Here is a 24,796-nt window from a genome sequence, read left to right as displayed (position 1 = left end):
AGGGGGATGGAATCTGGATAGGCAAAAGCACAGCTGTCTACCTCACACATACTTAGGAATATAAGGAAAGAGCTGGAAACACACCTGGAGATTTAGATTTGGCAGTGCTTCAGGTATAGGCGACTGTTGAGACTGTAAGAATGGATGAAACTGCCCCCAAAGAGAGCAAAGCCAAGGGCCGATCTCTTGGGAATAGCAACAATTAAAGGGCAGATGGAAGAAGAGGCAAAGGGGATAAGGTGAAGGCAGAGGTATAGGAAGGCGTGTTTGAGGTTGGACAAATTCAGTTTATCTGGTCAGTTGGACCTGTATCTGAGGAGTCACAGCCTTTAGTTAGAAATCTGGGCCATGAGTTCAAAGCTGTACATTGGGATGCCAAAAGAGAAGTGACTGTTGGAATCAGGCATGGGGATGGTTTTGCCGGTGAGAGGGTATGGAGGGAGAAGACGGCCAAGGACAAATCCTTGCAGAATGTGTATTTTTAAGTAGCAGGGTGATGGAAGAGGACCCTTGGGAAGGGACCTGAGATGGATAGCTGGAGAGATAGGTGGTAATCAAAGAGAACAGTCGCCCAGACGCCATGGGCACCTGAGGATTGATACAATCAACAGAGGCAAATGCTAAAGAGAGGTTGTGTGTGATGAGAACTGAGAAAAGAATGGTGGACCTGTAGTGAAGAGGTCATTGGTGGTCCTAGAGGGAACTGGTCCAATGGAAATTAGGGGCAGAAGCCAGACTGCATGGATTTAAGAATTTACATCATGTGATTTTATATCCAGAAATTCTGTTTTTCTGGCAGGGAGTGTGGAAGGAGAAAGGGGGCGAGGGGGAGAGAGCGAGATGGGCAGGAAGGAGAGATGTGGATGCAGACCAGCACCGTGAGAAGTTTCATGGCAGGGTATGGGAAAATGAGCATATGTGTAGGCTGGGAGGAAAAGTCTGGGCTGGGTCCAGCACTCCCATCGCAGGGTAATTTCAGCTGCCTTTCTTGAAGTCTGATACACCTTTCTAAGATAACAGGGTCCAAAACGGCCCACAGATTAGGTGTTGGCAAACTTCTGTTGTAAAGAGCCTGTTAGTAAATATACTTGGCTCTGCTGGCCATATGGCCTCTGTTGCAGCTACTCAACTCTGCCATTGTGGCGTGAAAGCAGCCGTAGACAACACGACAAGAGTAGCTAGAGGAGCATGCTGTGTTCCACACACAGGCAGAGGGTAGGATTTGGCCTAGGGGCTGTAGTTTGCTGGCCCTTGCTCTAGACACCTGGAAAGGGATTGGAAATGCAATAAATGGGCAATTGATGAAGCAAGAAGCGGATCAGCACCGCAGGGAAATGGGCTTGCCCAGAAAGAAGGTTCTTGCTGACTTCAGTCAGTGCAGTCTGACTTCCTCTTTGTGGTTCTGCCTTGTACGCCTCAACTGTGAGCACCTGGGAACCAGGAATGTTTCCCAGCAATGATTCCAGAGCCTGCACAAAAAGTGCTCAGACACATAAATGGTTGAGAGAGGCAGGATAGTAAAGATGCAGAGGCACCTTATTGTGATGGGAGAGGAAACTGAAGAGGCTCAGTGAACTAGGACTCATGTGATTAGCAACCAAGTAACCTGCACTGATATTTAAGAAGGGAGGCAACTCCGCCAACATGTCAGATTCAGTCCTTCCAAGAGGCAGAAGATCGGGGCAGATGGTTTCCCATCTCACAACGATAGAATTCTCGGTGCACCACACAGAGATCTGAGGAGGACTCTGGGGATTAGGGAGGAGGGCAAAGGGGCACCTCTGGAATGGTCCTGGACTTGCTGTGAGGACAGCAGGAAGGGAGGCTGCTACAAAGCCCAGGCACATTCTGGAACTCCCAGAAGAGGAGGGAAGGACATGGAGATGGGGTTGTATGGCTGGGAGCCAAATAGCTCCCGGGTACATTTTTTTTACACTCCTGTAACAGGTTGGTCCATGCCTGGCTGCTCCTGGTGTCCATTTTTTAGTCTTTCCTGAGAAAAGATGGAGCCAAACAAGGGCTTGGAAGGTGCCAAGTGAAAAAGGAAGCCTTCTCCATGCAGTTCATACCTGAGCCCGGGGAGCCCAGAGACCAGAGACTGAGCTGAGAGGGACCAACGTGAGCCCATCCACTTATGGGGAACTGGAGTCCACTCCGCCCTAGGAAGGATGCTTGTGGACACAGGCAGGGAGCCCTCAGAGGAAGGCAGAAGCTGCACAGGGCTGAGGGCGGAGGCTCCCAGTAGGTGGACGAATAGGTGGAGAGCGTTTCTTGGCCAGGGAGTTGGAGAGGTGGTGGGGGGAAGGGAGGGTAAGAGCATCTTCAAGAAAAATGATGTCATTGGAGCCAATCAGAGGTTAGAGGGGCATGTTTAAGACCTCTATGATCTGTTCCAACCTGCCTTTCTATTCATGCTATCCCCTTTCATACATCCTAGATCTCCACTGAATTTCCAACTCATTCCAAACACATCCTACCATTTCCCCACCTTTCAGCCTTTGTGTTATTTCCTTCCCTTGGCATTTCCTTGTCCTCCGTCCTCCCATCTTCTTGTCTTTACATTTCTTTCTGTTCTTCAGGTCTTAAGATGCTACCTCTTCGAGGAAGCCTTCTTAGATTCCATTCTCCCTTGGGAGCAATCCTTCCCTCCTCTAAATCTCTGATCTGCCTGTTACCAGAGAAGTCATTTAGCAGTTTTCACTTGGTAGTAAAGGAGTATTGAGGACAGAGGCCCTTGCCCAGGCACTTCTGTGTCTTCCCCTTTCCTGTAGCATCTGTTGTCCCAGGTGGAGGCCCTCTGGAAGAGGGGTGGACAAATACTGTACAAGCTCGGACTAGTCCAGCAGTCCCCTTTCCCAGTTCCTGAGGCAATTCCCTCTGCGGGTTTAGGGCTCTGTATGCGCCAGTCTGGGCCTGCAGCTACTGAATCCTGGATAGTATCTGTACCCGTTCTACCCCAGAAGCCCCAGCCAGTTGCTATTCTGCTTCCTGGACAACCCAAGGATGAATCCAGGCCCACTGTACTCCTGCTCCATAGCTTGCTTTCTTCATGATGGGGGATGCCATGATGGGGTCTCTTAACTGCACTGATTGAGGAGTAGGCTCTGTGTGGCCCACTTCTTGTAACCCTGGCATACCCAGGAGTCTATCTGGCCCTCCCATGGAGCTGGCAGTCCCTTGGTGTCAGCCATACTGTTGATTTCCACCCCAGTTCCCATTTGTCGTGGGTCAGAAAAGTACATTTATTCAATTAACTTAATGATGTACGTGGGGGAGGGAGGGTGCTGCAGAGCTCCAAAGAGATATACTAAGTTTACGGATGCATGTTAACTTGTAAGTGAACATAACCCGCCGCTTGCCCTCGGGCAAGTGACAGGCCCTATCTTCACCCGCATCAACATCTTGGTTTCCATCCTTGAAAAAGTAAGAAGGTTAGGCAAACTGTAAATGCCCTGCTAGTCCGAATCTTCCGTTGTATTGTGGGTGTGTGTGCCTCTCAGATCCCTTGTCAGAACAGGGATTGACAGTCATGAGGAGAGGATTCTTGCCAAAAGGTGGGAGGGGCTTGAACCGTTTCCTTGGCACTGATGTCCTGACTGATTGGCAGTTTGGCTCTGGATGATTTTGTATCTGAGGAAGAAGAGAAGGATTTTATTTTCCCCCCAGAAAGAATCATAGGATGTCATTCACCAGCGAGGCCACAAGGATTCTAGGCCTGCACCATCCAATATGGTAGCCACTGGCTGCATGTGACTATTTAAAAGTAAATGTAAAAGCCAGGTCCTCAGTCACAGTAGCCACATCTCAAGTACTCAAAGGCCACGTGTCTGGTGGCTACTATATTAGGTGACACAGATTTAGAACATTTCCGTCTTCACATAGAAACGTCTATAGGCCAGGGCGCTCCTCCACCAATCTATTGAAAATGAGGAAACTGAGGCTGAGAGGGGACATGACCTGGCCAAGCATGACCCGGGCAGATCTGGGCCTAGAACAAAGGCAGCCCACTCGCAGGCCTGACTCACTACCATACTCCCTGCTGCCTGCTTCCTCCATGCCTCTCTGGGATCCTCCACCCGGGAGCCCCAGTGGGCCCAGCATGTGGGTCAGGCGGCTGGGCAGGTCCCAGGGCAGATTTGCGACTGAGCAGAGCTCCAGATGCTGCACATTCCTGGTGGGGTCAGACCTGCCCCGCGGCACTCGAGGAATCAGCCTCTCACAAGAGTCCCTGATCTTCTTTCGGGAGCTGCCCTCTTCCTGCCCAGCCCAGGGTGGTCTGGTTGGTTCAGGAGCGCTCGGATCGCGGTGGGGGAAGCTAAAAGGCTGCGCGGGCTCGCTCCTGGAGAGGTACTGCTGGTCAAGGAGGGGTTGCAGAGGGGCAGGAAATCACACCCCTTGCACCTTCCAAGGACTCCAAGTCCGGCACAGGGGTATCTGGGAACGGATTTCTGCCGGCCCAACCTTGGGGCCGCGTTTGGCGGGAACTGGATCTGCCTTCACCTGCAGCCCTGCGGGGGATGTGATGGGAAGGGCTGGGAGAGGGGCGTCCCGGGTTGGGGGTAGTGGGTGAGAGGCCAGGGGAGGGGGCGCCCGGGAGCGCCCTGACCTCGCCGGCTGTCGGGAGGCGGGGGGCATGGGGGTTGGGGGAGAAGAGGGGAGCCTGGCAGCCAATGGGAGGGAGGATCTCGTTTCAAAAGGGTTAACCCACAGCCAATGGGAGCCTGGGGGAGCGGATCCTGCTCACTCCATTCAAGAATCCCAAGTATTCAAGATGGACGGCAGGGAGTGTGGAAGGAGAAAGGGGGCGAGGGGGAGAGAGCGAGATCGGCAGGGCGGAGGGCGCAGCGGCCGGCGGGCTCCGGCACCCTGGCCCCGGCTGGCGCGCAGAGGGGCGGCCGCGGGGGCCGAGCCGGCCCAGGAGAGGGGCTGGCGGGGTGCGAGAGGGCGTGAGGGGGAGCGAGGCCAAGAGGGAGGGGAGGGCAGAGAAAGAGCCCGGGAAGGAGGAGGTGGCAGGCAGAGGAGCATAACGAAGAGCAATGTGTAGGTATCGGGAGCTCCCAGAAGGGTAACGCCACCGGTTTTCGGTTTTTCCTCTCTGGGCGTGGGGAGGGGGGCGGTCTGGGCTCTCTTTTCCCCTCTTCTTTCTCCTCCACTCGTGGGCATCTCTTCTAATTTTCCCTTTCGAAACCACCGTAACTGGGAGCAGGCATGGCCTGCTGGGGTGGCTTCCCTGTCATTTTCCGGCGGGACGTGCTGAGGAAAAGGGGTGGGGGCTCCGCCGGGCACGGCTGAGGCCGGGCGTGGGGGTGAGGCCGAGGGTGTGTGGGGCGCAGGGGACTCGGCGGGTGTGTTCAGGGGGACGCAGAGGCTGAAGGCTGGAGCAGGGCGGGGAGTTCTACATCTCGAGAAGTTGTGGGGTGAGACAGGGGCTGTGCGCGGGTGAGGCCCGCTCTTGAGCCGAGTAGTGGGGTATCGGGGTGCGGGGACGTGGGGGCGCTTGCTGTTTGGGTCCGTGTGTAGTAAGGGCTGAGTTGTGCAGCAAGTACGGCTGGGAGTTTGTGTGCGCGCGTGTGTGGTCCAGCCTGGAGAGGGGTGTGTGTGGTGGGGGACACCGTGGGGCGTTGAGGGAGAGCGCCCCTCACCCGCCACTTCCCCCTGTCCCTCTCATCCCATTCACAGAACGTGGCTTTCAAGACCCTCCTGGCCTCCTCCTGTCGCCATGGCTGCGGGGAGGGGGTGGGAGGAGACTGTTGGGGCCGGCCCCTGCCCCTGCTGCTCCGGCTAACCCTCCACCTGCCCTTTCTCTCCCTTCCACAGGCTGGGCCCCATCCCCTGCTGCTCTGGGGGGCAGGGGCCGGAAGATGGTGGCCAATGAGGAGGGGGAGTGGAGAGAACTTGAGCCGGGCCTCCCCTCCCCCATTTCCTCCCCGGTCTCTGGAAGGAGCTGGGGGATGGCTGCTGGGCCCAAGGTGGGGGAGGGGCCCTGCCTGCTGGTGCGTCGCTGGGCCCGCTCTGGAATGAGTTGGGTGTGAGAGCTGAGGGGCTCTTGTTCCCAGCCCCCCGTTGGAGAGATCTGGGCCCTCCTTGGTGAAGAGTCTCGCCTAGCCTCCCCGAACCTTGCAGGGTAGCCCTGCCTTTGCCCCTGTGCCGCCTGTTGGCATGGTCCAGTTCCCAGCTGGGACTGGTTGGCCCAACGCAGGAGCAGAGGCCTGGTGAGTGACCCTATTGGGGCCTTGGTTTCCGTCCATGGGAACTGTGCAAACTGGGACCACGTTTGCCGATCGCAGGAACTAACTCGCCTGCTTCCTGAGGGGGTGGGAGAAGGCTGGAGGGGAAGCCCAGAGGAAGAGCTTCCAACTGGAACTGTCCTCCAGTGCTCCTGCTGCCTGTGAAGTGGGGAAGAGGGCATCGCCCAGAGGCCTTCCCGGAACAGGGCACCAAGGAGTCACCCCACAGCCTCTGCTCCTCCGGGTTGTTGCACACAGTTGCCCAGGTCAGCGCTGGAGTCGGGCTTCCAGTGGAAAGTGCCACACTAGAGCTCCGACCCTTTGGCTGTCCAGGTGTCCCTCGAGGACAGTCTAATGGCTCTGGGTTTTAATCAGTGTCGGTATTTTTATCCACGGTTTAAGGCCCCTAGACTGGAGAGGGCTGGGGAAATTCTGGGTAAGTTTGAAGACTCCTTAACTGGAGTCCCTGGATAAAATAGGAAAAATTGGTTCTAATCCCGCTGGCCACGAAAGCCTGTCCTAATGCTCAGTAACAGGGAGTCACCCTTGCCATTTTAATGTTGAATCCGCCAAGTGGATTTTGAAGACATCCGAGAGTAGATGAAGAGGTGAGGCTTCACCGCAGGTTCTGCCTCCAGGGTGGAAGCTTCGTTGTCTGGGAACCTGTGACCAAACTTCCCCTCCTGTTGGTCCTGGAGGTACATCCATCTGAGGAGGTCCTCTTGATGCCTGGAACTCGCCTTTAAACTAAAAAGGAGAGCGAGCTTTAGAGTAGGGAGGGATAGAGGGCTCTGTGGTCTTGGTCAGCAAGCTCCTTGCCAGAAGGGAAGCTGGCAGAGATACAAGTCCAGATAAACAGCTACTTGCGAGTGTCCCCAAACTTTCGGGATTCCTACCAGTCACTTTCTGTGATGACTACCAAGCTCAAAGTATCCCTTAGCTGCCTCCTTGGGCCCTGTTCCCCACCGCAAAACCTCAAGAAGGTGGACCCAGCGTTGGGAAGGGCATGAGGAAGGCAGAAGGAATGGAGAGAAAACAGGATTAATCCTGAGTAGGAAGGAAAACCGGACTGAAACGGGAAGGGGCAGAGGGCGTGCACGAGAGCTGGGTGGTCCTGGGACTGGGAGAAGGGGCAGGGAGGCAGGCCCAGCATGTCTCTGCTGCGGGCCAGAGCTCTTTTCACATTGTGCTACTGTCTGCACCTACCACTAGCAGTGCAATGTTAAAAGGGCATTGGCCACGTAGCGCTACCCAGCGTGGGCTGCCTCCTCAGCATCGGGGCTGCCTCCCTCATGGGCACCAATCAGCTACCCTCGTGGGAATCTGGGAACTCGCTATTGGGAGTCCTACTAATAACTCGTATTTATGGAAGCACTTCCAGGTGCCATCCATGCAATAAACACTTGATCCATTATGGTTGAACCCCCAGTAACTTAACCAGTGAGAGCTCCATTTTACAGATGAAAACACTGAGAGCCAGAAAGGTTTTAAGCAGTATGGCGAAGCTTGTACAGCTCTTAATTCCAGAGCCTAGACAGAATCCTGTCCTAAGTCTGACAGCTCAACCGTTCATCTTTTTGTAGACTTGTCTAGAGAGGTTGGAGTAGCTTCTCACAACTGAGATTGCCTGGGCTGAGGGGTGGAAGGGGTTGATGCCATCTGCTGGCTGTATGACGGTATCTTCCAAAGTCACAAGCCTTTAAAGATAGAAGTAGTAGTGGCTTGTTGGCTGAGAAGAGTCACGGGCTCAGCCTGGGATGGGAGGGTGGATGAAGTTTGGGAGAATCACTGGTAGAACCAGAGTGAACCTCCATGAGAAGGGGGCACACAGGAAAGGCAAAGGGCTGACTTGAAAGGACTGTTCCCCAGGGACAAGGGTCTGTGTGCCCTTGGCCTTCCTCACCTGCAGCTCCTTCCCTGGCTCTTGGTGCACAGAAAGGACACTGTCTCCTGCAGTTCCCAACAGGTTGTCTCTTGGTCCCAGCGTAACTGATTATGATGCATCTCGAGGGTACACCTGTTTGGACATCCAAGATTTGGACAGCACTGCCCATGGCCACATTTTAGAGATTAAATAGGATCCCACATGAAGGATTCTTCCAGGAGAGGTTACAAGGAACTTGAGAGGGATAACTGCCATTTACTCCTGTTTCCCACAGTGCCTAGTTGGCTTATTAAGAACTTGTTAGGGGAAATTGAGGGAGAGGCAGATTTGGGGAGTTTAAGTACCTGATTGTCAGGGTCAGCGCTGAGGACTCAAGAACCTTCTTGAACTTCAGTGCAAGAAGTGGGACCAGGGGGAAAAAATGTGGGACTAGGGGGTCAGGGTTTCTGGGTCCCTTACTGAAACCTAAGAGGCAGCTTTCTAGGAATCAACAAGGATGCAGAAACTGAATAGGACAGACACCGCCCCACCCCCAGGCTTCTCGGATGGGATACTGGATGTCATTCCTTTGTGGTTTACGTTTGCTGCCTTCTTACACCATGCCAGACAGCCTCTCCATTTTGATGCTGACAGTGGTACTTGAGATGGTATGATTAGCTTTGTGTCCCTTACTTTAGTCTATTAACATTTCTATTTGAGCCTCTTCTGTGGGCACAAAATGGCCATCTAACGATGCCACTTGACTGTTAAATAAGCACTTTGCAGTGTTACCCCAATGCCCTTGGACTGAAATCTAGACTCCCTAGATGGTGTATATACCTACCTGTCCTTCCTGTCATCTCTTATCTCCCAGCCATTTAGACGTATAGTCCAGCTGTAGGAAATTTTCTCAAATTAAGCACAAGCCACTTGACACACAGTTTTCCCCTCTTCTCCTGTGCCCACCCAACTTAGAAGTGCCATCGTAATCATTGCTTCTGTGAATCCTTCCTTTACCCTTCAAATTTAGACTGCTCTACTAGCTGCCCAGTTTCTTGGAGCCCTTGTCCCCTTCTGGAACTCCCTGGTTGTCTTCCCATTACACAAAAAGTTGCATGAGGTCAGGCCATGTTATCCTTGTGGCTACTGAATCCCCAGTGCTTACCACGACGCCTGGCAGGTAATAGATGCTCTACACATAATATTCAATAACGAACGTCTGAAGATAAGCTAGTTTACAAAAAGATCCTTAGGATGTATACAGTCCTCCCTGCAGTTGGTGATGTAAAAACAATAGGAACTTCACATCTCTGTCAGAAATGCAGATGGGTCACAGTTGCATTGATGCTGTGATTTTGAGCTGTTTGTCCAATTGGCATCAACCTGCCAGAGCAGCCCCTCGGCGACTTGATTTTTCCTGTAAGTGTGGCCATGAGCTGACCGAACCAGGCTGAAAGGCAGTGGGGACTAAGAACACTCATCCTGGAAGGACCCTCATCCGGGTGTCCGATCCTGGATCTAGGCAAAACATTCGTTGTCAAGGGTCCCGGAAGACGCGAGCTAATTCGGATGCTTACGCTGGAACATGGCTCACGAAAGACGTCCCTCTCACGAAGCAACACCATCCAAATGCCCATCTGCTAAAAGCTCAGGTGGGGTCATGCCGTAGACAAAGCAACTGCTGCCCCCTAGTGGTGTGAAGGGTGTGGGCGTGTCAGACGGGATAGTGCAGGCTATGTGCACAGGAAGGAGTCAAGAGGACAGAATGCCTCCCAGTTGATTTTCCCCTTTTTATTAAAAAATAGACCCAAACACTTTATGTATCATACAAAAGTTTCATTCGCTGGTGGCAGCCACGAGGAAGCTTGACTCCCGTAGCGCTGATTTCCCACCTCCCCTCCAAGGGACTGCGTGCCGGGGAGCAGTGGCTGGGCCTTGGAGAATGCCCATGCCCGTGAAGACTGCTCGCTCTGGCAACTGCCAGCTGTGGGTGGGTGCTGTCCGGGGCAGCTCTGCTTACCCCACCCAGTGGCAAAGGTTAGCTACTCGAAAGTGCCTCTTTAGTGCCAAGATAAACAAGTGGAGTGAGATGGAAACCTCTGATTTTATTTCCCAGGGCCTGGGATTTGGGATTTTCCCTTCCACTCCCAAATCATCCTACAGTGCGGGCAGTGGGAAACTTTACCCCCACAGACTCTGGTATCTCTGGCATCCGAGGCCAAAATTTCACTCCAACTCAAACATCTTCTATTCTGTGGACTGGGACCTATTAGCCCTATGCCTCGTTAGGGTGGTGGGGGCGGCAGAAACGGATCCTGCCACAGTCCTCTAAGCCCCACGATCACCTCCAGCTTCATAGCCCTCGGGGCTAGAAGGACCTGTAACCATCCCTTACCCCCAGTTCTTTCCCTGACTGCTGCCCACTTCTGAGCCTTGAACACCCCTGGGGTACCCCAGACCCCTGTTCCAAAAGGGGCCTGGGAGTGATGAGGTGGAGGAGGAAGGGTTGGTGGGAGTGGGGTTCCCCCAGGGGTGGGGCAGTACTCATGCTGGTATGGACTGCTTGGCAGGGCCAGAGGGCAGGTGTGGGGAGGGTGGGCATGCGGAGGAAGGGCACAGCCTGCCTGAGCCCCTCAGTCCCAGCCGTTGTCCTTCACCATGTGTGACATTTCAATGATGTACTTCCCCTCCTTGTACTTCTGGCTTGTCTCAAAAGCTTGTTCCTGGTGAAGGGGAGGTAGTGAATGTAGGACGAAGCAGCGCCCAGACCCTCCGCCTGCTTCTGCTGTTACCCCTGCCCCCAAGCGCCTCTTCCCTACCATCCAATGGCCAGTTTAACCCACCTACTATATTACCTCCCACTTCCCTATTTGGACCATGCAAAGACCTGATGTGTGGTCACTGGGGCTTCGACGCCCTTGGAGGATGGGCCCTTTCCCCAGGGACTTACATATTTCCAGCCCAGGGTGGTTTTGCAGCTCTCGCAGAAAATATCCGCTACCGAGTGTAGCCCTGTGAGCAGGAGGCGCTGTTCAGCTGGCCCACAACCCACGTTGACCCTGTCTCAGGAAACAGGAAGAACCCAGCACCCAGTGGGGTCATTCTGGCAGCCCAACCTTCCAAACAGCCCGGAGGCACTTCCATCTGGAGAGAGCTTAACCCGCCACCTGGAAGCCCTGCCTCCAGCAATCCACCCCTTTATGAAGAGCTCCTGGACTTTCCTCTGATGTGATTCCAATTTTGCCCACACTCCCCACAAGAGAACGGGAGAAGGGGTTTTGAACCCCTTTGCAAAGGAGAGGCAGAAGCAGAAGGTGCAGGGCCACCCTCTGACGGCTGCCCCATTTCACCACGTTGGAAAACTATTCACACACACACACAAAGAGAAAGATAGACTCACACGGAGTTAAACAGGTAGGCTCGGCCATGGCTCCCTTGGAAGGACTGTGGAGACACAGGACAGACAGTGACTACTGGGTAGCCCTGGGCCCCACTGCCTGAATCCCCCAAGGGCATGAAAGAGGGGAGACAGGCTTGGTTTCCTCAGCCCTACGTGAGTTTGGAGAATCCTGGTGGGAGAGAAAGGAGGGGAGCGGCAGGCTCCTCCCCACTTGGCATACCTTGGAAATAAGCTCGTCGTGTTTGGCTAGGTGTGCACGGCAATGGACGCAGCTGTAAGTGCGGTGGCAGCGGGGCAGGTAGCTGCGGAATGTCTTGGTGGGGAGGCAGGCAGGGCCCGGACCGGGGTCACAGCTGGGCATGGCGGGCTGCAGGACAATGCCCTGGCGGGCTGGAGGGGCTGGCGCCGTGCAGCCCCCACACAGACGGTCGCAGGTGAAGCAGCGGAGCAGGTTGGCTAGAGCCGTGTTTCAGGGCAGGAGAAGTGTGGGGGGGCTGCCCGGCCAGGGCCCCCCCCAGACGTGAACCAGGTAGAAATGGAAGTCACCTGGGAAGAGGGGAGAGCCGTGATCTTGTGAGGAGCCCCTTCATAGGCAGTGGAGAAGATGGGGCTCAGCTTGCGCCTGCCCCTACTTCCCCATCACCATCAACCGTCCTCAGCATTCAGTGGCTCTGTGTCTCCCTGTCCCCTGGATTCCCATCTGCTCTGGCAGCCGTTCCAGGCCTCTGGTGCCATAGCTAGGGAGGTGGTGTCCCTCCCTCCTGGGGCGGGAGCAGCCTCCACCATTTCCCACTGAGAGCAGCCGGCTGGCACAAACGCTGCCATGGGAGCAACGTCATCTGCCCGCTCCCAGACTTCAGTTCTTTGTGAGGATCTGCATCCCACAGGCACTGGTAGGCTCTGGGGCTCAAAGCCTTTCAAAAGTTGGGGATCCCTGGTGGTTTTTCTTACTGGTGGCGTCCGTTTGCCACACAATTGGTCCTTCACTCTGTGTGGGAGGAAGGGGCGTGATGAGAACGAGGGAGAGGAGGCAGACAGGCACCCACGCTCTGCTGCTGCTGTCCTCTCCTGGGGCTGGGGGGCTGCACTCCGGGAATAGAACTTCTTGCATGTCTCTCTTGGTACTAAGACCTTAATGTGGCCGTTACCCAGTCCTGTGCTTTGGTCCACTCATTCTGGCCCAGAAGCAGCGCCAGGCTGTCTTCTCAGCCTCTGAACCCCTTGGTGTCTCTCTACTGTTCTTTACTGTGACCTTAGGCCTCAGTTAAGGACTTGAGCACCCAGCTGCTGGAGAGAGAGTATCTTTCGGGCAAACCTGCCAGCTGGAACCAATGGGAAATGGGGATGGCATCAGGGAGGCCAGTGCTCCTGAGCGCAGTATGGGTGCAAAGTCCAAGGCGGGCAGCAGAAGTGGGGGGACTCTCTTATTTTCAAAACCTGTGCTCTGAGGCACAAGGCAGAGAGTATTTCCACCTCCCAGGGGCAGGGTTAAGCAGCAGTGACTGTGGGTGGCAGATAATCGCTGGGTTCTGATTAGAAATCTTGAGAAAAATGTTGGTATCTGCCCAGACTCCAGCCCCAAGTGGCAGAAGGTGCTGGAGGCGGAGGATAAGGAGGGAGATGTCGTCTGCTGGCTGATAAGCAGGTGAGGTGCTGCCTTCTTCGTGGGCCTTTGGGCCCTTGTGGGTGGTTTAGCCCGACTCATTCAGAGGTGCCAGCTGGGTGCCCTGACAGCACCAGACCACTAAGTAGAGCAGAGGCAGTGTGGCTCCAGGTAGCCGGGGCACACAGGCTCTCATCCTGTCCTCCGTGGTGGCCACCAGAGCCCCAGCTGTTTCAGTCTTTCCTGGGGCCGCCAGGCAGTCTCTCCGCAAAACCCCAGGCAGAGACCATCTTCAGTTTCAGGTTCTCTCCCCCTGGCTGGGCCCAGGAAGACACCTTGGGCTGAGTTCAGGGTGACATTGGGATCTGGCCGCAGGAAACAGGCCCTCTTCAGGAGCAGGACATGGCTCGCGTTCACTTGGCAGGTCTGCCTTCAACTTTGCCTTTGAGTTCCCCGCTGCCGCGCTCCGCCTAGGACACCTTCTCCGAGGGGCCCGGGGATGGGGCCGACACGGAGCCTGCTCCCCGGCTCCTTGCCCGGCCTCCGGCACGCCTCCCGCCCTCTCTCTCTCTCTCCCTGCTTCGCTGTCAAGCCCAGGAGAGGCTGCACAGAAGGCCAGAGAATCGCTCACAGGAGGGGGAGTAGGGGGTCATTGTTTCCCTATCTCAGATCACAGGGAGAAGCAAGCTGAGCAAATGACGGGGGAAAAAAAAAAACAGGCAAGCTGAGTGCTGGGGAGAGCAAGTTCCCCCAAGTGAGACGGGGCTGGACCGTGGAGGTGGGGGAGAGGGGGGGCCGGCGGGGGTGCTGAGCAACCGGCGCTGACAGCGGAGGCGCCGAGGGAGGCCCGAGGAGCCAGGTGCGAGTCCCGTGTTCTGGGGTGGGGGTGGGCGGGAGGAAGGGGGACACCTGCTCACCGTGGCTTTTCTCATCTGCCCTGAGGCTTCGAGCCCCCCTTCCCCGGGCTGGCTTTCCCAGCATGGTATGGTCCAAACAATTAGCCGCGCAGCCAGCTCCCCGGCGGGCGTTGGGGGTCTGCACCAGCAGCAGGACAATAAACAGTGAAGCCGGATGCTGCAGCCAAAGTTGCCGGGAAATAAGTGAGGGAACCAGAGCTTGGAGAGGGATGGAGGAGCAGAGAGAGAGGAGCAGAGGCAGCGGGGAGGGGGAAGGGAGGACAAAGGGTGGGTGAATAATGCATTTGCAAAGGGGAGAAAGCAACACGCAGCGGGAGGAGGAAATTCGCAAAGGGGAAAACAATTTCATTTGGAGAAGGGCTGCCCCCTCACCTTGAGGTCTGCTCCAGAGATCTCCGTCTATCTCTCTGTCTCTCTGTCTCTCTCTCTCTGTCTCTCTCAATCTCTCTGCTCACTCTTCTCTCTTCTCTCTCCGCGCCTTCAGTTGGGAAGGGGAGGGGGCGGGGAAGGTAGTTAGGGGCTCGAGACTGGGGCTGCCAAGCTGGCCAGCTGCTGGGGGGCCAGAGGTTGTCGCTCGTCTGTACCTCGGTCTGTGGGTGAATGTAGCTGTGTGTTGTGGAACTGCATCATAACACTGTGAGTCATCCGTCCCCCCACCCCCCTCACCTCCCACGTCAGAGCGGGGCTGGGAGACACAGGAGGCGGGAGGAAGGGAGGGGGCAGGCATCGAGGGATGGGGCTGGGGAATGATGCGGAGGGGTGGGAGCCGGGGGACGGGATGGGGAGAAGGCGTGAAAGAGGAGAGGCCGGTTGCTGGGGAGGGAGGCAGTGTGGCCAAGGAGACAGAAAGAACCTGGGGGAAGGACAGGGCTGGGCAAGGATGGAGTAAGGCTGGCAGGGTGGAGAGGAGATGGCAAGGCGGGTGATGGTGAGAGATGGATGCGGAGCCTCAGGCGCGTGCACACACATTCAAGATGACACATTTCCCATGTCAGCCCAGATGCCAGCCCTGACACAGGGGAAAGAAAAGCATGTTAATTGTTGCATGTGGTGAACTGTGTCCCCAGGATTGTACCGGGCACCTCCAGGCCTCCTAACCTTAGCTTAATACTCCTGAAGGAGCCACAGACCAAATATGACATCTCCCATACAGGAACCTCTTAGCAGCTACCTCCAAATTACCTGTGCTTCCTCAACAGAGAAAGACACATTACATAACGTTCTCTACTGGACCGTGAACTTTCTGAGGCAGGTCCTCTGGGAAACTCCTCTCTGCATCCCAGGACTGCAGTGCCTAGCGCAGAGCCTCAAATATAGAAGGTGTTCATAAAATAGCAGTGCAGTTGCCTCTGCAGACGTGGTCCAAGCATCTGGCTTTGGTCTCCAAGGGACCTGAGCTGGAATCCCAGCTCTGCAAAATTACTCACCAGGAACTACCCAGCAAGTTACTGATCCTCTTTATGCCCCAGTTTTCCTCCTCTGCTATATGAAGCTAACGATATTTACCTCATGGAGATGCGAAGTAACATGAGATAACAGGGAAACACTCAAAAAGTGCCTGGCACACATGACACTCAGCAAACAATAGTTATTGTTACTTCAAAACAGTGCCCCCAACTTAATACCCCTAAATCCAGAGAGGATTTACTATTAAAGTCTGATATCTCAATAGACACATACCAAATCTTAATGTCTTAGTTTCTTAATGAAGAACTTACTTTTCTGGTGCTATTTTTCTATCAGCTTCAACTTATATTTCAGTGGACTCAGAATCAGTTTCTAATGGAGTGCCACCCTGTGCCTGTCACTGAAGTGTGGGGACACAGAACATATCCTCTAGGATAAAAATCCCAATTTAAAACAGAAGCTAACCTATGGAAAATGAAGTGGGACAAAGATAGGGACTTAGAAAGGACTACTTGTGGGCTGTTTGTTTTTCTTTGCACATGTAAGGGGGGAGGGAAGTTAAGGTAGGGAAATGTGAGTAATGGGAGACATTGCTAGCTGGGTATGAAAAAAGTAAAAGGACATAAATATTTAATAAGGGAAGCTTCTGGGGCTTAAGGAAAATTTGAAATTTCAATGTGGGTACTTGAGTAATATTACTTGAGGTTTGGAATTGAGAGGGAGAACTGGCTAAAAAGAAGTGTTCTTGTCTGGGCAGTAGAGGAGAAAGGAAATATAAGTGGAGGAATTTGAGGATCTGTTTTTGAGGAAAACAATGGGAAGTGGAGAAAGGGAAGATGAGTAAATCTTAGGGCAAGGATGGAAAGTTTGGAAGCAAAAAAGGATCACTAAATGAGTTAAATTAACTCAGGAAGAAAATTATCGAGGTTTTAGCTGGAGAGGATAATGAAAAAGACATCTGAGGACAGTATTCTGGGGGGTTATTGTAAGTGGACATGACAGGAGTGCTTGGTGAAAGACTGAAAGGGAGAAAAGAGTGTAGGCAAGCACAGATGCTTTAAATGTGCCCCAACTCTTTCTGTGTTTAAGAAGGGAAGTGGAGAGTAGTCTAAAGGGGTGGGGGGTGATGGCGGTGGTGGTGGTGGTGGGGTTGTTCTCCCTGAATTCAACTTGAGATGGTTATACAATATCCAAGGAAAGATGACCTTCAGATAATTGGGAGAAAGTGCCTCCAGGGAGAGCATGTGGAGAAGAAACAGATCTGGGAGAGACTGCACGGCAACAAGAGAAGAGAAGCTCACTCAGGGAGATTTGCAACTAGAAGACTGGAACTGAACTTTTGAAAAATGGTGAAAGATTAAAGAGTTAACTGGAGAACTAATGTATGCATGGTGAATGAGTGAAATAATTAAAGCAAACCATCAAAGAAAAGAACCACAAGAAGTGAGGATGGCGTTGCTTAGAAAGTGAGGGCTAAGGAGGAAAAAAGGCCACCCAGAAAATCACCCCAACCTGGATTCACCATGGGAGCTGGACTGAAAAAAGTACTCATCTGTAAAGTACAGGTGACAATTATAGTATTTTATTCACAAGATTTTTGTGAGGATTAAATGAATTTACACCTGTAAAGCCCACAGGACAGTATGGCATCTAACACTATGTGTTGCTATTATTATAATAACTGGACTCAGACTCCAAAATCTTGGGTTTGAGTCCTAGCTTGGGAAAGTCCCTTCACCTGTCTTTGTCTCCTTCCTCATCTGAGACTGGAGATAATAAAATTGACTTTACAGGGTAGCTGTGAAAGAAGATAGCTGAAAAGGCTTTCAAAAATGTTAATTACTGTACAGATGGATGATGTTATTGTAGCTCCCCCTCCCCAACCTATAATAAAATCTTAAAAGCTAACATCAGATGTTTTCTGTTGCAGGTATTGTGCTTAGTACTTTACCTGTATCATCCCACTCAGTCTTCAAAACAACTTTAAGAGGTTGGGTACTATTATTATCCCTATTTTACAAACAAGAAACTGGATATCAGAGACTTTAAGCCTGTGATTTGCCCAAAATCCCACAGCGAGCAAGTGGCATAGCAAAGAATACAAGATTCCAAAGCCCAAGCGCATAAGAGGAGGATTATAGACAAGGTCCAACCTGTTGCCAGTGGGTAAATGACTGAACTTGGAGTAACTGTCAGGGCTTTAGGGAAGGGAACTTTGTCCTCAACAAAACGCTCAGCTGACCAGGAGAGAAGTTGTTGGTAATGACTTGTAGACTGACTGGAAGAAAATTTTGGACTTCCATTTTTTTTTTTTTATTAAGGTGTCATTGATAAACACTTTTATGAAGGTTTCACATGGAAAACATTGTGGTTACTACATTCACCCATATTATCAAGTCCCCCCCATGCCCCATCGAAGTCACTGTCTTGGACTTTCATTTTAAAAATCTTTTTTTTTTTTAAATGTCCTCAAGGTACCAAGCACTGTGTGAGGTATGGGATGACAAACCAGGATAACCTCAGGCTGTTTGCCTTCACTTTTCTTACCCCTGGGTGTCCTCTTGTCCAAATGGGGTTTTGCCAAATTCCCCAACTCCAGGGAAGCACGCGATCTTGGGAACCAGACCGTGAGCCTCCTCTCCCGCCCACGCTGCCTTCCCCTCCCGGGCTGCAGGAGAGTGGGAACCCGGGGGCGAGAGTCCGCTCGCGTCTCGCCCAGGAAAAGGTTGGCCCTGTCTGTCCCGCCCTTCGGGGGGCGTAACCGCCACGCCTTCCACCTCCCACCCTCCGGCTTCGCAAGTAATGACGGCCGCCGCCCCATCCACTTCTGGCGTCACGATCAAAACAATCCTTTAACTACAACTCCCAGAAGGCGGAGCGGCTGCGCGGCCTCAACCCCTCGCGGCTGTTCCAGCGCAAACTACATATCCCAAGAGGTATCCCGCTAACGCGCCTTCTCCACTACGCAAGTGCGGAACTGGTTTCGCGTCCGGTGTGGGTCTGGGAAAGGGCGGTTGGATGTTGGGCTTAGATTCTCCCTGGGAGGGCTTCTCGGTTTTCCGGTTTGGGCGTGTGGCGGTGCAGGTGAGATAATAAACCCGGGAATGCAGCTGTCACTATTGTGCGGCCTGGGCAGATTTCGGTGTCTGGGAGGCTGGGGTAAGTGGTTGATGTAGAGCTGCGGTCCGGGATAAGAAATCATTCTTCAGTATTCCTCGGCGTTTTCTGGTGTACGAAGTGATTTTTTTTCCTCCTAACAGTCCAGGTTAATCTCCAGAACAACACTATGTGTGAGCAAGTGTGCTTCCAGTCGACACAGGAGGAAAAGGTTTAGAAAGGTTAAGTGATTTGCCTAAATCTGCTGGTAGTTGCTGAGCGTGGCCTTAATGCTTTTTTCTAAGTCCAAACCCGGTATTTTGTGCTTTGCATTCGGATTGCAGATGCGCTTGTTGACTGAAAGGGTTGAGGAGTGGGCATCTGTTGCCTTCACAAGTCGAGGGTGTCCCAGAAGAGGGATGAAAGGAGCGATGAAGGTGATGTAATCAAGTCTTGTGTCAGTCTGTAGATAGTGTTCTTATGTCTGGAATATTTATGGAGGTGCTTCCAGGTTGTCAAGTCCTATCAGGTTCTACAGATACAGCAAGAAATAAAAGTGCCCAATTCTTACATTCTGATAGGGGTAGACAGATAGCAAGCAGATAAATGGCGAGAGAGTTGCTTATCAGAGATAGGGAGAAAAATAAGCTAATAAATCTCCATTGGAGATTGCTGAACAGAGTCTTAACTTACGTTTAGATCTGCTATTTAATTTGTGTTCTAGGCACAGCAGCTACACAGAAAAGATGGGAGAGGAGGCCAACGATGACAAGAAGCCAACAACTAAATTTGAACTCGAGAGAGAAACAGAACTTCGCTTTGAGGTGGAGGCATCTCAGTCAGTTCAGTTGGAGTTGCTGGCTGGCATGGCAGAAATCTTTGGCACAGAGCTGACCCGAAACAAGAAATTCACCTTTGATGCTGGTGCCAAGGTGGCTGTTTTCACTTGGCATGGCTGTTCCCTTCAGCTCAGTGGTCGCACTGAGGTGGCTTATGTCTCGAAGGACACTCCTATGTTACTTTATCTCAACACTCATACAGCCTTGGAGCAGATGCGGAGGCAGGCAGAGAAGGAAGAAGAGCGAGGACCTCGGGTGATGGTAGTGGGCCCCACTGATGTGGGCAAATCCACAGTGTGCCGTCTACTGCTCAACTATGCAGTGCGTTTGGGCCGCCGTCCTACCTACGTGGAGCTAGATGTGGGTCAGGGCTCTGTATCCATCCCTGGTACCATGGGGGCCCTCTACATTGAGCGGCCGGCAGATGTTGAAGAGGGATTCTCTATCCAGGCCCCTCTGGTGTATCATTTTGGCTCCACCACTCCTGGGACCAACATCAAGCTTTATAACAAGGTCAGAACCAGTGGGTGGAGGGAAGGGCTGCTTCAGGGTAGGAAGCTATTGCAGAAGTTTGCTAGTTAAAACTGGCCATCTCTTTGCTCCCTCTCAGCTAGTATTACTGCCACATGATTTCAGAAAAGACAGGCTCAAGTATAAGTCAGCTGAAGATGGTTAAATGTTTCTGTGGACCTATCCTTAAATAATTTATTAAATTTTTACTTATGACATGAAATAGGAAACAGAAGAGTCAACATAAAAACTAAATCCTTGTTGTGGATTATAACCACAGCCATTAAGAATGTCATTTTTCTTGTACCAATACCACTTATTCTAAAGAAGGACAAAATAGCTATGGGTTTGTTTGTTTTTGTTCCCCCCCCTCACCTTGATTCTTTCTTCTGCAGATTACTTCTCGTTTAGCAGACGTGTTCAATCAAAGGTGTGAAGTGAACCGAAGGGCCTCTGTTAGTGGCTGTGTCATTAATACCTGTGGCTGGGTCAAGGGCTCTGGTTACCAGGCCCTGGTGCATGCAGCCTCAGCCTTTGAGGTGGATGTGGTTGTGGTTCTGGATCAAGAACGACTGTACAATGAGTTGAAAAGGGATCTGCCTCACTTTGTACGAACCGTGCTGCTCCCTAAATCAGGGGGTGTGGTTGAGCGCTCCAAGGACTTCAGGCGGGAATGTCGGGATGAGCGTATCCGTGAGTATTTCTATGGATTCCGGGGCTGTTTCTATCCCCATGCCTTCAATGTCAAGTTTTCAGATGTGAAGATCTACAAAGTTGGGGCACCCACCATTCCAGACTCCTGTTTGCCTTTGGGCATGTCTCAGGAGGACAATCAGCTCAAGCTAGTACCTGTCACGCCTGGCCGAGATATGGTGCACCACCTCCTGAGTGTTAGTACTGCTGAGGGCACAGAGGAGAACCTTTCTGAGACAAGTGTGGCTGGCTTCATTGTGGTGACCAGTGTGGACCTGGAGCATCAGGTGTTTACTGTCCTCTCTCCAGCCCCCCGCCCACTGCCTAAAAACTTCCTTCTCATCATGGATATCCGGTTCATGGATCTTAAGTAGAGATCAGCGGGGAGCCTTGCTGCCTGGGGCATAGAGATCTTTAGGCCATCACCAAAGGCAGATGGGTGAGGTATAAGAATCTATTGAGGCCAGGCTGATTAGTAAATGCACTAACAGAAAGCATGTAGTTGACCTCTTTAAACCTCCTCTAATCTTGGGCCAAAAGGAAAACCATGAGAATATAATTGGTTTCTTAGATCACCTAAAGTGCCACTTTTAAAGTCCCTCCAGAATCCTGTTTCTTTCACTGTGCTACTGTGTGGACTGATTTTTAGGAGGGATTTTTAAAATCACTTTTATATTCTGTATATAGTGTTTGTTACTTATCTACGATGAAAGAGAGAATTAGAAGGACTCCTTCCAATAAAGTTCAAACTTGGAAAAAAAACAAATATTTTAATAAATATTTTTGCCATATCACAGAAGTTGGTATAATTTTTTAAAATTGTTTTATCCCCTATGCATTATAGAAACATTATTAGAGAGGTTTATTGCTAAATGCTTGAGAGGAAAGCCAAGAGCCCATCTGTGAGCCAAGCAAGTGAATTTTAATGCTGGGTCCCCTTCCCTCTGCACTTAGGTAAATAGATGCTAAATCTGTTGTTAGTGCTGGGCTTACTGTGAGGAACTGAAGAGGTTGGTGATAAACTTGGGATGAGATTTCAAATCTAATAATTTTCCAGAGGTAGCTCATTTCTCTCAGCTGCAGCTCTTTCCTGATGTCTGACTGGAACCAGGCCCTGAGTTAAGGTACAAGTTGAGCTCTCAGCTGGTAAGAAACTGGGAAAGCCCATTCTCTCTGATCTCTTACAAATGATTTATATTCCTACTTTGGACTTGGATTATTGAGTGGGTATCTGGTGCCCTTTATCCATTCATTCTTTCCACAGATATTTATTGAGCATCTACTATTTACCAGGAATTACTCTAGATGGGCAACAAGATAGACAAAGTCTTAAGGAGCTTACATTATAGAATAAACACAAAGGCAAGTTCTATGGGGATTTAATTGGGTGATAGGAGACAGAGTGACTGGGAGGCTACTTAAGAGTGGGTGGGCAGGGAAGGCCTCTCGTGAGCACACATTTTGAGTTAACTGAATGGATGTGTGAAATTGGGGCAAAATCTTCCTGGTAGAGCAAACGGTGCAAAACCCAAAGAAAGGAAAAAGCTTGATGTGTTTGATTAAGGTAAAGGCCTATGAGGTTGGAGTGTAGTGAGTCAAGGGGAGAGTGGGATTTAGGCCCTTTGTAATCTAAGAGCATTGGGAAATAATGGGGACGGGTAGTGTTTTGTCATTTCAGGCCACTATCACAAAATACAGACTGAGTGGCTTAGAAACAATAGAAATTTCTCAGTTCTGGAGACTGGAAAGTCCAAGATGAAGGCACCAGCATGGTCACATTCTGATGAAGGCTCTAATGGGTTGTAGACTGCCTATTCCCAGCTGTGTCCTCACACAGTAGAAATGGAGCCTCTTATAAAGGCACTAATCCCGTTCACGAAGGTTCCACCTTCATGACTTTAAGCACCTCAATGCCCCACCTCCTAACACCATTTTGGGGATTAGGATGTCAACACAAATATTGGGGACAGAACATTCAGACCATAGCAGGTGGTTAAACTGAAATGATGTGATCTAAGTTATATTTTGAAAAGATCACTGGTACCTGGAAAATGGATTCTAGAGGCCAGACACAAGACTTTTGTGGTAGTTTCAGTGAGAGAACTGATAGGGGGATTAGACTAGGGCAGTAGAGGTGGAGTTGGTGAGTAGATTGCCTTGGGGTATTTTGGAGGTAAAATTAATAGGACTTGATGGGAGTGGTTTAAAAAAGTGGAATCAAAGATGATTCCTACATTTTTTACTTGAGTAACTAGATTGAAGATGAGATTAGGAAAACTCAGAGCAGATAAGGGAATATCAAGAGCTCTACTTTGGCAGTAAGTTTGAGCTGTGTATAGTTATCAATATGGAGATGCCATTGTAGACAGAACATGAATCTGGAGGGTTGGGGAAAGTTAGGGCTGAAAGCTCATGGGAGCTATTGGCCTCTAGAGGACACTTAAAGCAGCGGTGTTGGATGAAGTCACTTAGGGACTATGTAAATGGAAATGAGGCAGAAGATGGACTCTTATTTTTTATTAAGGTATTGGTATACTTTTACGGTTTCACATGAAAAAACAATGTGTTACTACATTCACCCGCTATCGTGTCCCTCCTGTACCCCATTGCAGTCACTGCCCATCAGTGTAGTAAAATGCCACAGTCATTATTTGCTTTCTGTGCTACACTGTCTTCCCCTGGATTCCCCCACACACCATGTGTGCCAATCATAATACTCCTGAATCCCAGAAGATGGACTCCTTTTTTTTTTTTTTTCAGAAGATGGACTCTTAAGGCACTCCAAATCAGAGAGAACTATAGACAACTTTTTAAAGAATGTTTTGCTAAGAAAAGTTGTGGGATGTGGGGGAATATGGGGTCAAGTGAAGGTTTGTTGTTTTTTTTTTAGGTAGGATGACTCAGCATATCAACAGACTAAAGGGAGAGAATTTACTAATGGTATGAATGTGTTCTTGACACCTTTTTTCAGTTTTTCATTTTTCAAAATGTCAAAAATTTCAGGAGAAAATGCAGGAGTGAAAGGGATGAGATCCAGATTACAAAGGGGAGAAACTAACCTTTAACCCAAGCAGAGACATTTCATATAGACAGGAGGGAAGGCAGCCGTATTAAACATAAAGAAGTCATTGGTTTTGATGCTGAAAGACGGCATTCCTCTCTGCACCTAAACCTAAAGGTAGCATTTTGTTCTTGTCTGCCCATTTAAACGATCCTGTGGTTTGCCATCTATAGGCAGAACATGTAAATGAAGAGGATCTAAAAATACAACTATACTAGGAAAACTATATTACTTGATATACATAGCAAAGTAACTTATTGAGATTTGGTGGTCTGAATATCCCATTGTAAATTTTAGCCAAAAGTTTTGCCATGCAATACCTCTCAGAAGTGGCTGGCAGTTTAAACCTTATGTTCTATTAAATGTATTTCCTAGGAAACAGCTTACATGATCCTAAGGAAAACTGGACAAGAAAATGGAATCTCTAACTCTTGGGATAGTGATTATGCTGCAGTTGGTGCTTATCCAGCTAGGAGCTTGGTATCCTGTAGTCCAGTGTCCCAGGGGTTTAATATGTGTGATTGTATGTTTGGAAGGTCGAATTTTTATTCCCATTTAGCACTGTCTAACGAAGAGACAAAACAATTTACAGGTTCTTACAGTGTTGAAAGTAGGAAAAGAAAGATTCCCAATTTGTGAAGTTAGAAGCAAGTCCTAATCCGAGGCAATTTGCAATGTTAAAATCCAAGAAATATACAATAGAAAAATGAAATTGTTTCTTCCTAAGGAAACGTGATTTGCAGATAGAAAAGCCTCTAGAAATAGATGAAACACTGTGTCCCCAATAATACCTTAACTTTACCTCTTATAGTCTAAAGTATTTCAAAGATCTCATTTTTCAATACACACTGTCATTAAAGAGAACTCTATAGAGTGCGTTGCATTAAATGGTGGACTGAAGCCCTTAGCAAGGATGAACTAGAACCTGATATGCCATGTCAGAGAAGGAACTAGATTAGACTCCAGTAAACAATTTACCTCTCCACCATGTTGCCTAAAGTATCACCACAGTAAAGCAGCAGCATTTGACACCAAACCCGAGGACAGACCGCAGGATTCAGGATCACACTTTACATGGGAGGAACCTTTACAGAAGTGGCTGGTGGAACACTTATTTGAAGATAATTATGTAATACCCAGAGCTGCTTTCCAGAGAGAAATGGCCTCAAGCGAAATGAC

General features: G+C 50.7%; 2 protein-coding genes and 1 long non-coding RNA gene across 7 annotated transcripts; 1 reads left to right on the top strand and 2 right to left on the bottom strand.

The window, feature by feature from the left end:
- Positions 1–5,884: 5,884 nt before the first annotated feature.
- Positions 5,885–9,636, bottom strand: LOC140844347 (uncharacterized). The gene is made up of 3 exons (XR_012122484.1): positions 8,936–9,636; positions 8,131–8,244; positions 5,885–6,974 (listed from the first exon to the last, which is right to left on the bottom strand). It is a non-coding gene; the product is annotated as an uncharacterized lncRNA (long non-coding RNA).
- Positions 9,637–9,867: 231 nt separating this feature from the next.
- YPEL4 (yippee like 4) lies at positions 9,868–14,692 on the bottom strand. 2 transcript variants are annotated; one of them, XM_017668787.3, is made up of 6 exons: positions 14,384–14,692; positions 14,012–14,168; positions 11,712–12,037; positions 11,492–11,535; positions 11,042–11,150; positions 9,868–10,814 (listed from the first exon to the last, which is right to left on the bottom strand). In XM_017668787.3, the coding sequence occupies exons 3-6, from the start codon at positions 11,850–11,852 to the stop codon at positions 10,725–10,727; spliced, it is 384 nt and encodes a 127-aa protein (XP_017524276.2). In that variant the 5' UTR covers positions 11,853–12,037; positions 14,012–14,168; positions 14,384–14,692; the 3' UTR covers positions 9,868–10,724. The 2 variants fall into 2 exon arrangements, with proteins under 2 accessions (XP_017524276.2, XP_017524275.2); XM_017668786.3 differs by lacking the exon at positions 14,012–14,168.
- Positions 12,053–21,376, top strand: CLP1 (cleavage factor polyribonucleotide kinase subunit 1). Of its 4 annotated transcripts, none has more exons than XM_017668784.3 (3): positions 12,053–13,136; positions 19,239–19,866; positions 20,259–21,376. In XM_017668784.3, the coding sequence occupies exons 2-3, from the start codon at positions 19,261–19,263 to the stop codon at positions 20,928–20,930; spliced, it is 1,278 nt and encodes a 425-aa protein (XP_017524273.1). In that variant the 5' UTR covers positions 12,053–13,136; positions 19,239–19,260; the 3' UTR covers positions 20,931–21,376. The 4 variants fall into 4 exon arrangements, with proteins under 4 accessions (XP_017524273.1, XP_017524270.1, XP_017524271.1 ...); XM_017668781.3 differs by lacking the exon at positions 12,053–13,136 and adding an exon at positions 18,372–18,502; XM_017668782.3 differs by lacking the exon at positions 12,053–13,136 and adding an exon at positions 18,411–18,577.
- Positions 21,377–24,796: the final 3,420 nt, after the last annotated feature.

Source organism: Manis javanica, chromosome 11, assembly GCF_040802235.1.
Source record: "Manis javanica isolate MJ-LG chromosome 11, MJ_LKY, whole genome shotgun sequence".
Classification (NCBI taxonomy): Eukaryota; Metazoa; Chordata; class Mammalia; order Pholidota; family Manidae; genus Manis; species Manis javanica.
Note: the sequence above shows the minus strand (reverse complement) of the source record. Positions and strands in the feature narration are given on the sequence as shown.

What these genes read in the sequence shown, in the direction of transcription:
- YPEL4 (XM_017668787.3), bottom strand. Translation starts at nt 11,852, where the DNA reads ATGCCCAGCTGTGACCCCGGTCCGGGCCCTGCCTGCCTCCCCACCAAG. An exon ending in GCCTACCTGTTTAACTCCGT is followed by an intron (nt 11,151 to 11,491) that starts GTGAGTCTATCT and finishes TTCCTGAGACAG; the next exon opens with GGTCAACGTGGGTTGTGGGC. An exon ending in CCACCCTGGGCTGGAAATAT is followed by an intron (nt 10,815 to 11,041) that starts GTAAGTCCCTGG and finishes CCCCTTCACCAG; the next exon opens with GAACAAGCTTTTGAGACAAG.
- CLP1 (XM_017668784.3), top strand. Translation starts at nt 19,261, where the DNA reads ATGGGAGAGGAGGCCAACGATGACAAGAAGCCAACAACTAAATTTGAA. An exon ending in ACATCAAGCTTTATAACAAG is followed by an intron (nt 19,867 to 20,258) that starts GTCAGAACCAGT and finishes TTTCTTCTGCAG; the next exon opens with ATTACTTCTCGTTTAGCAGA.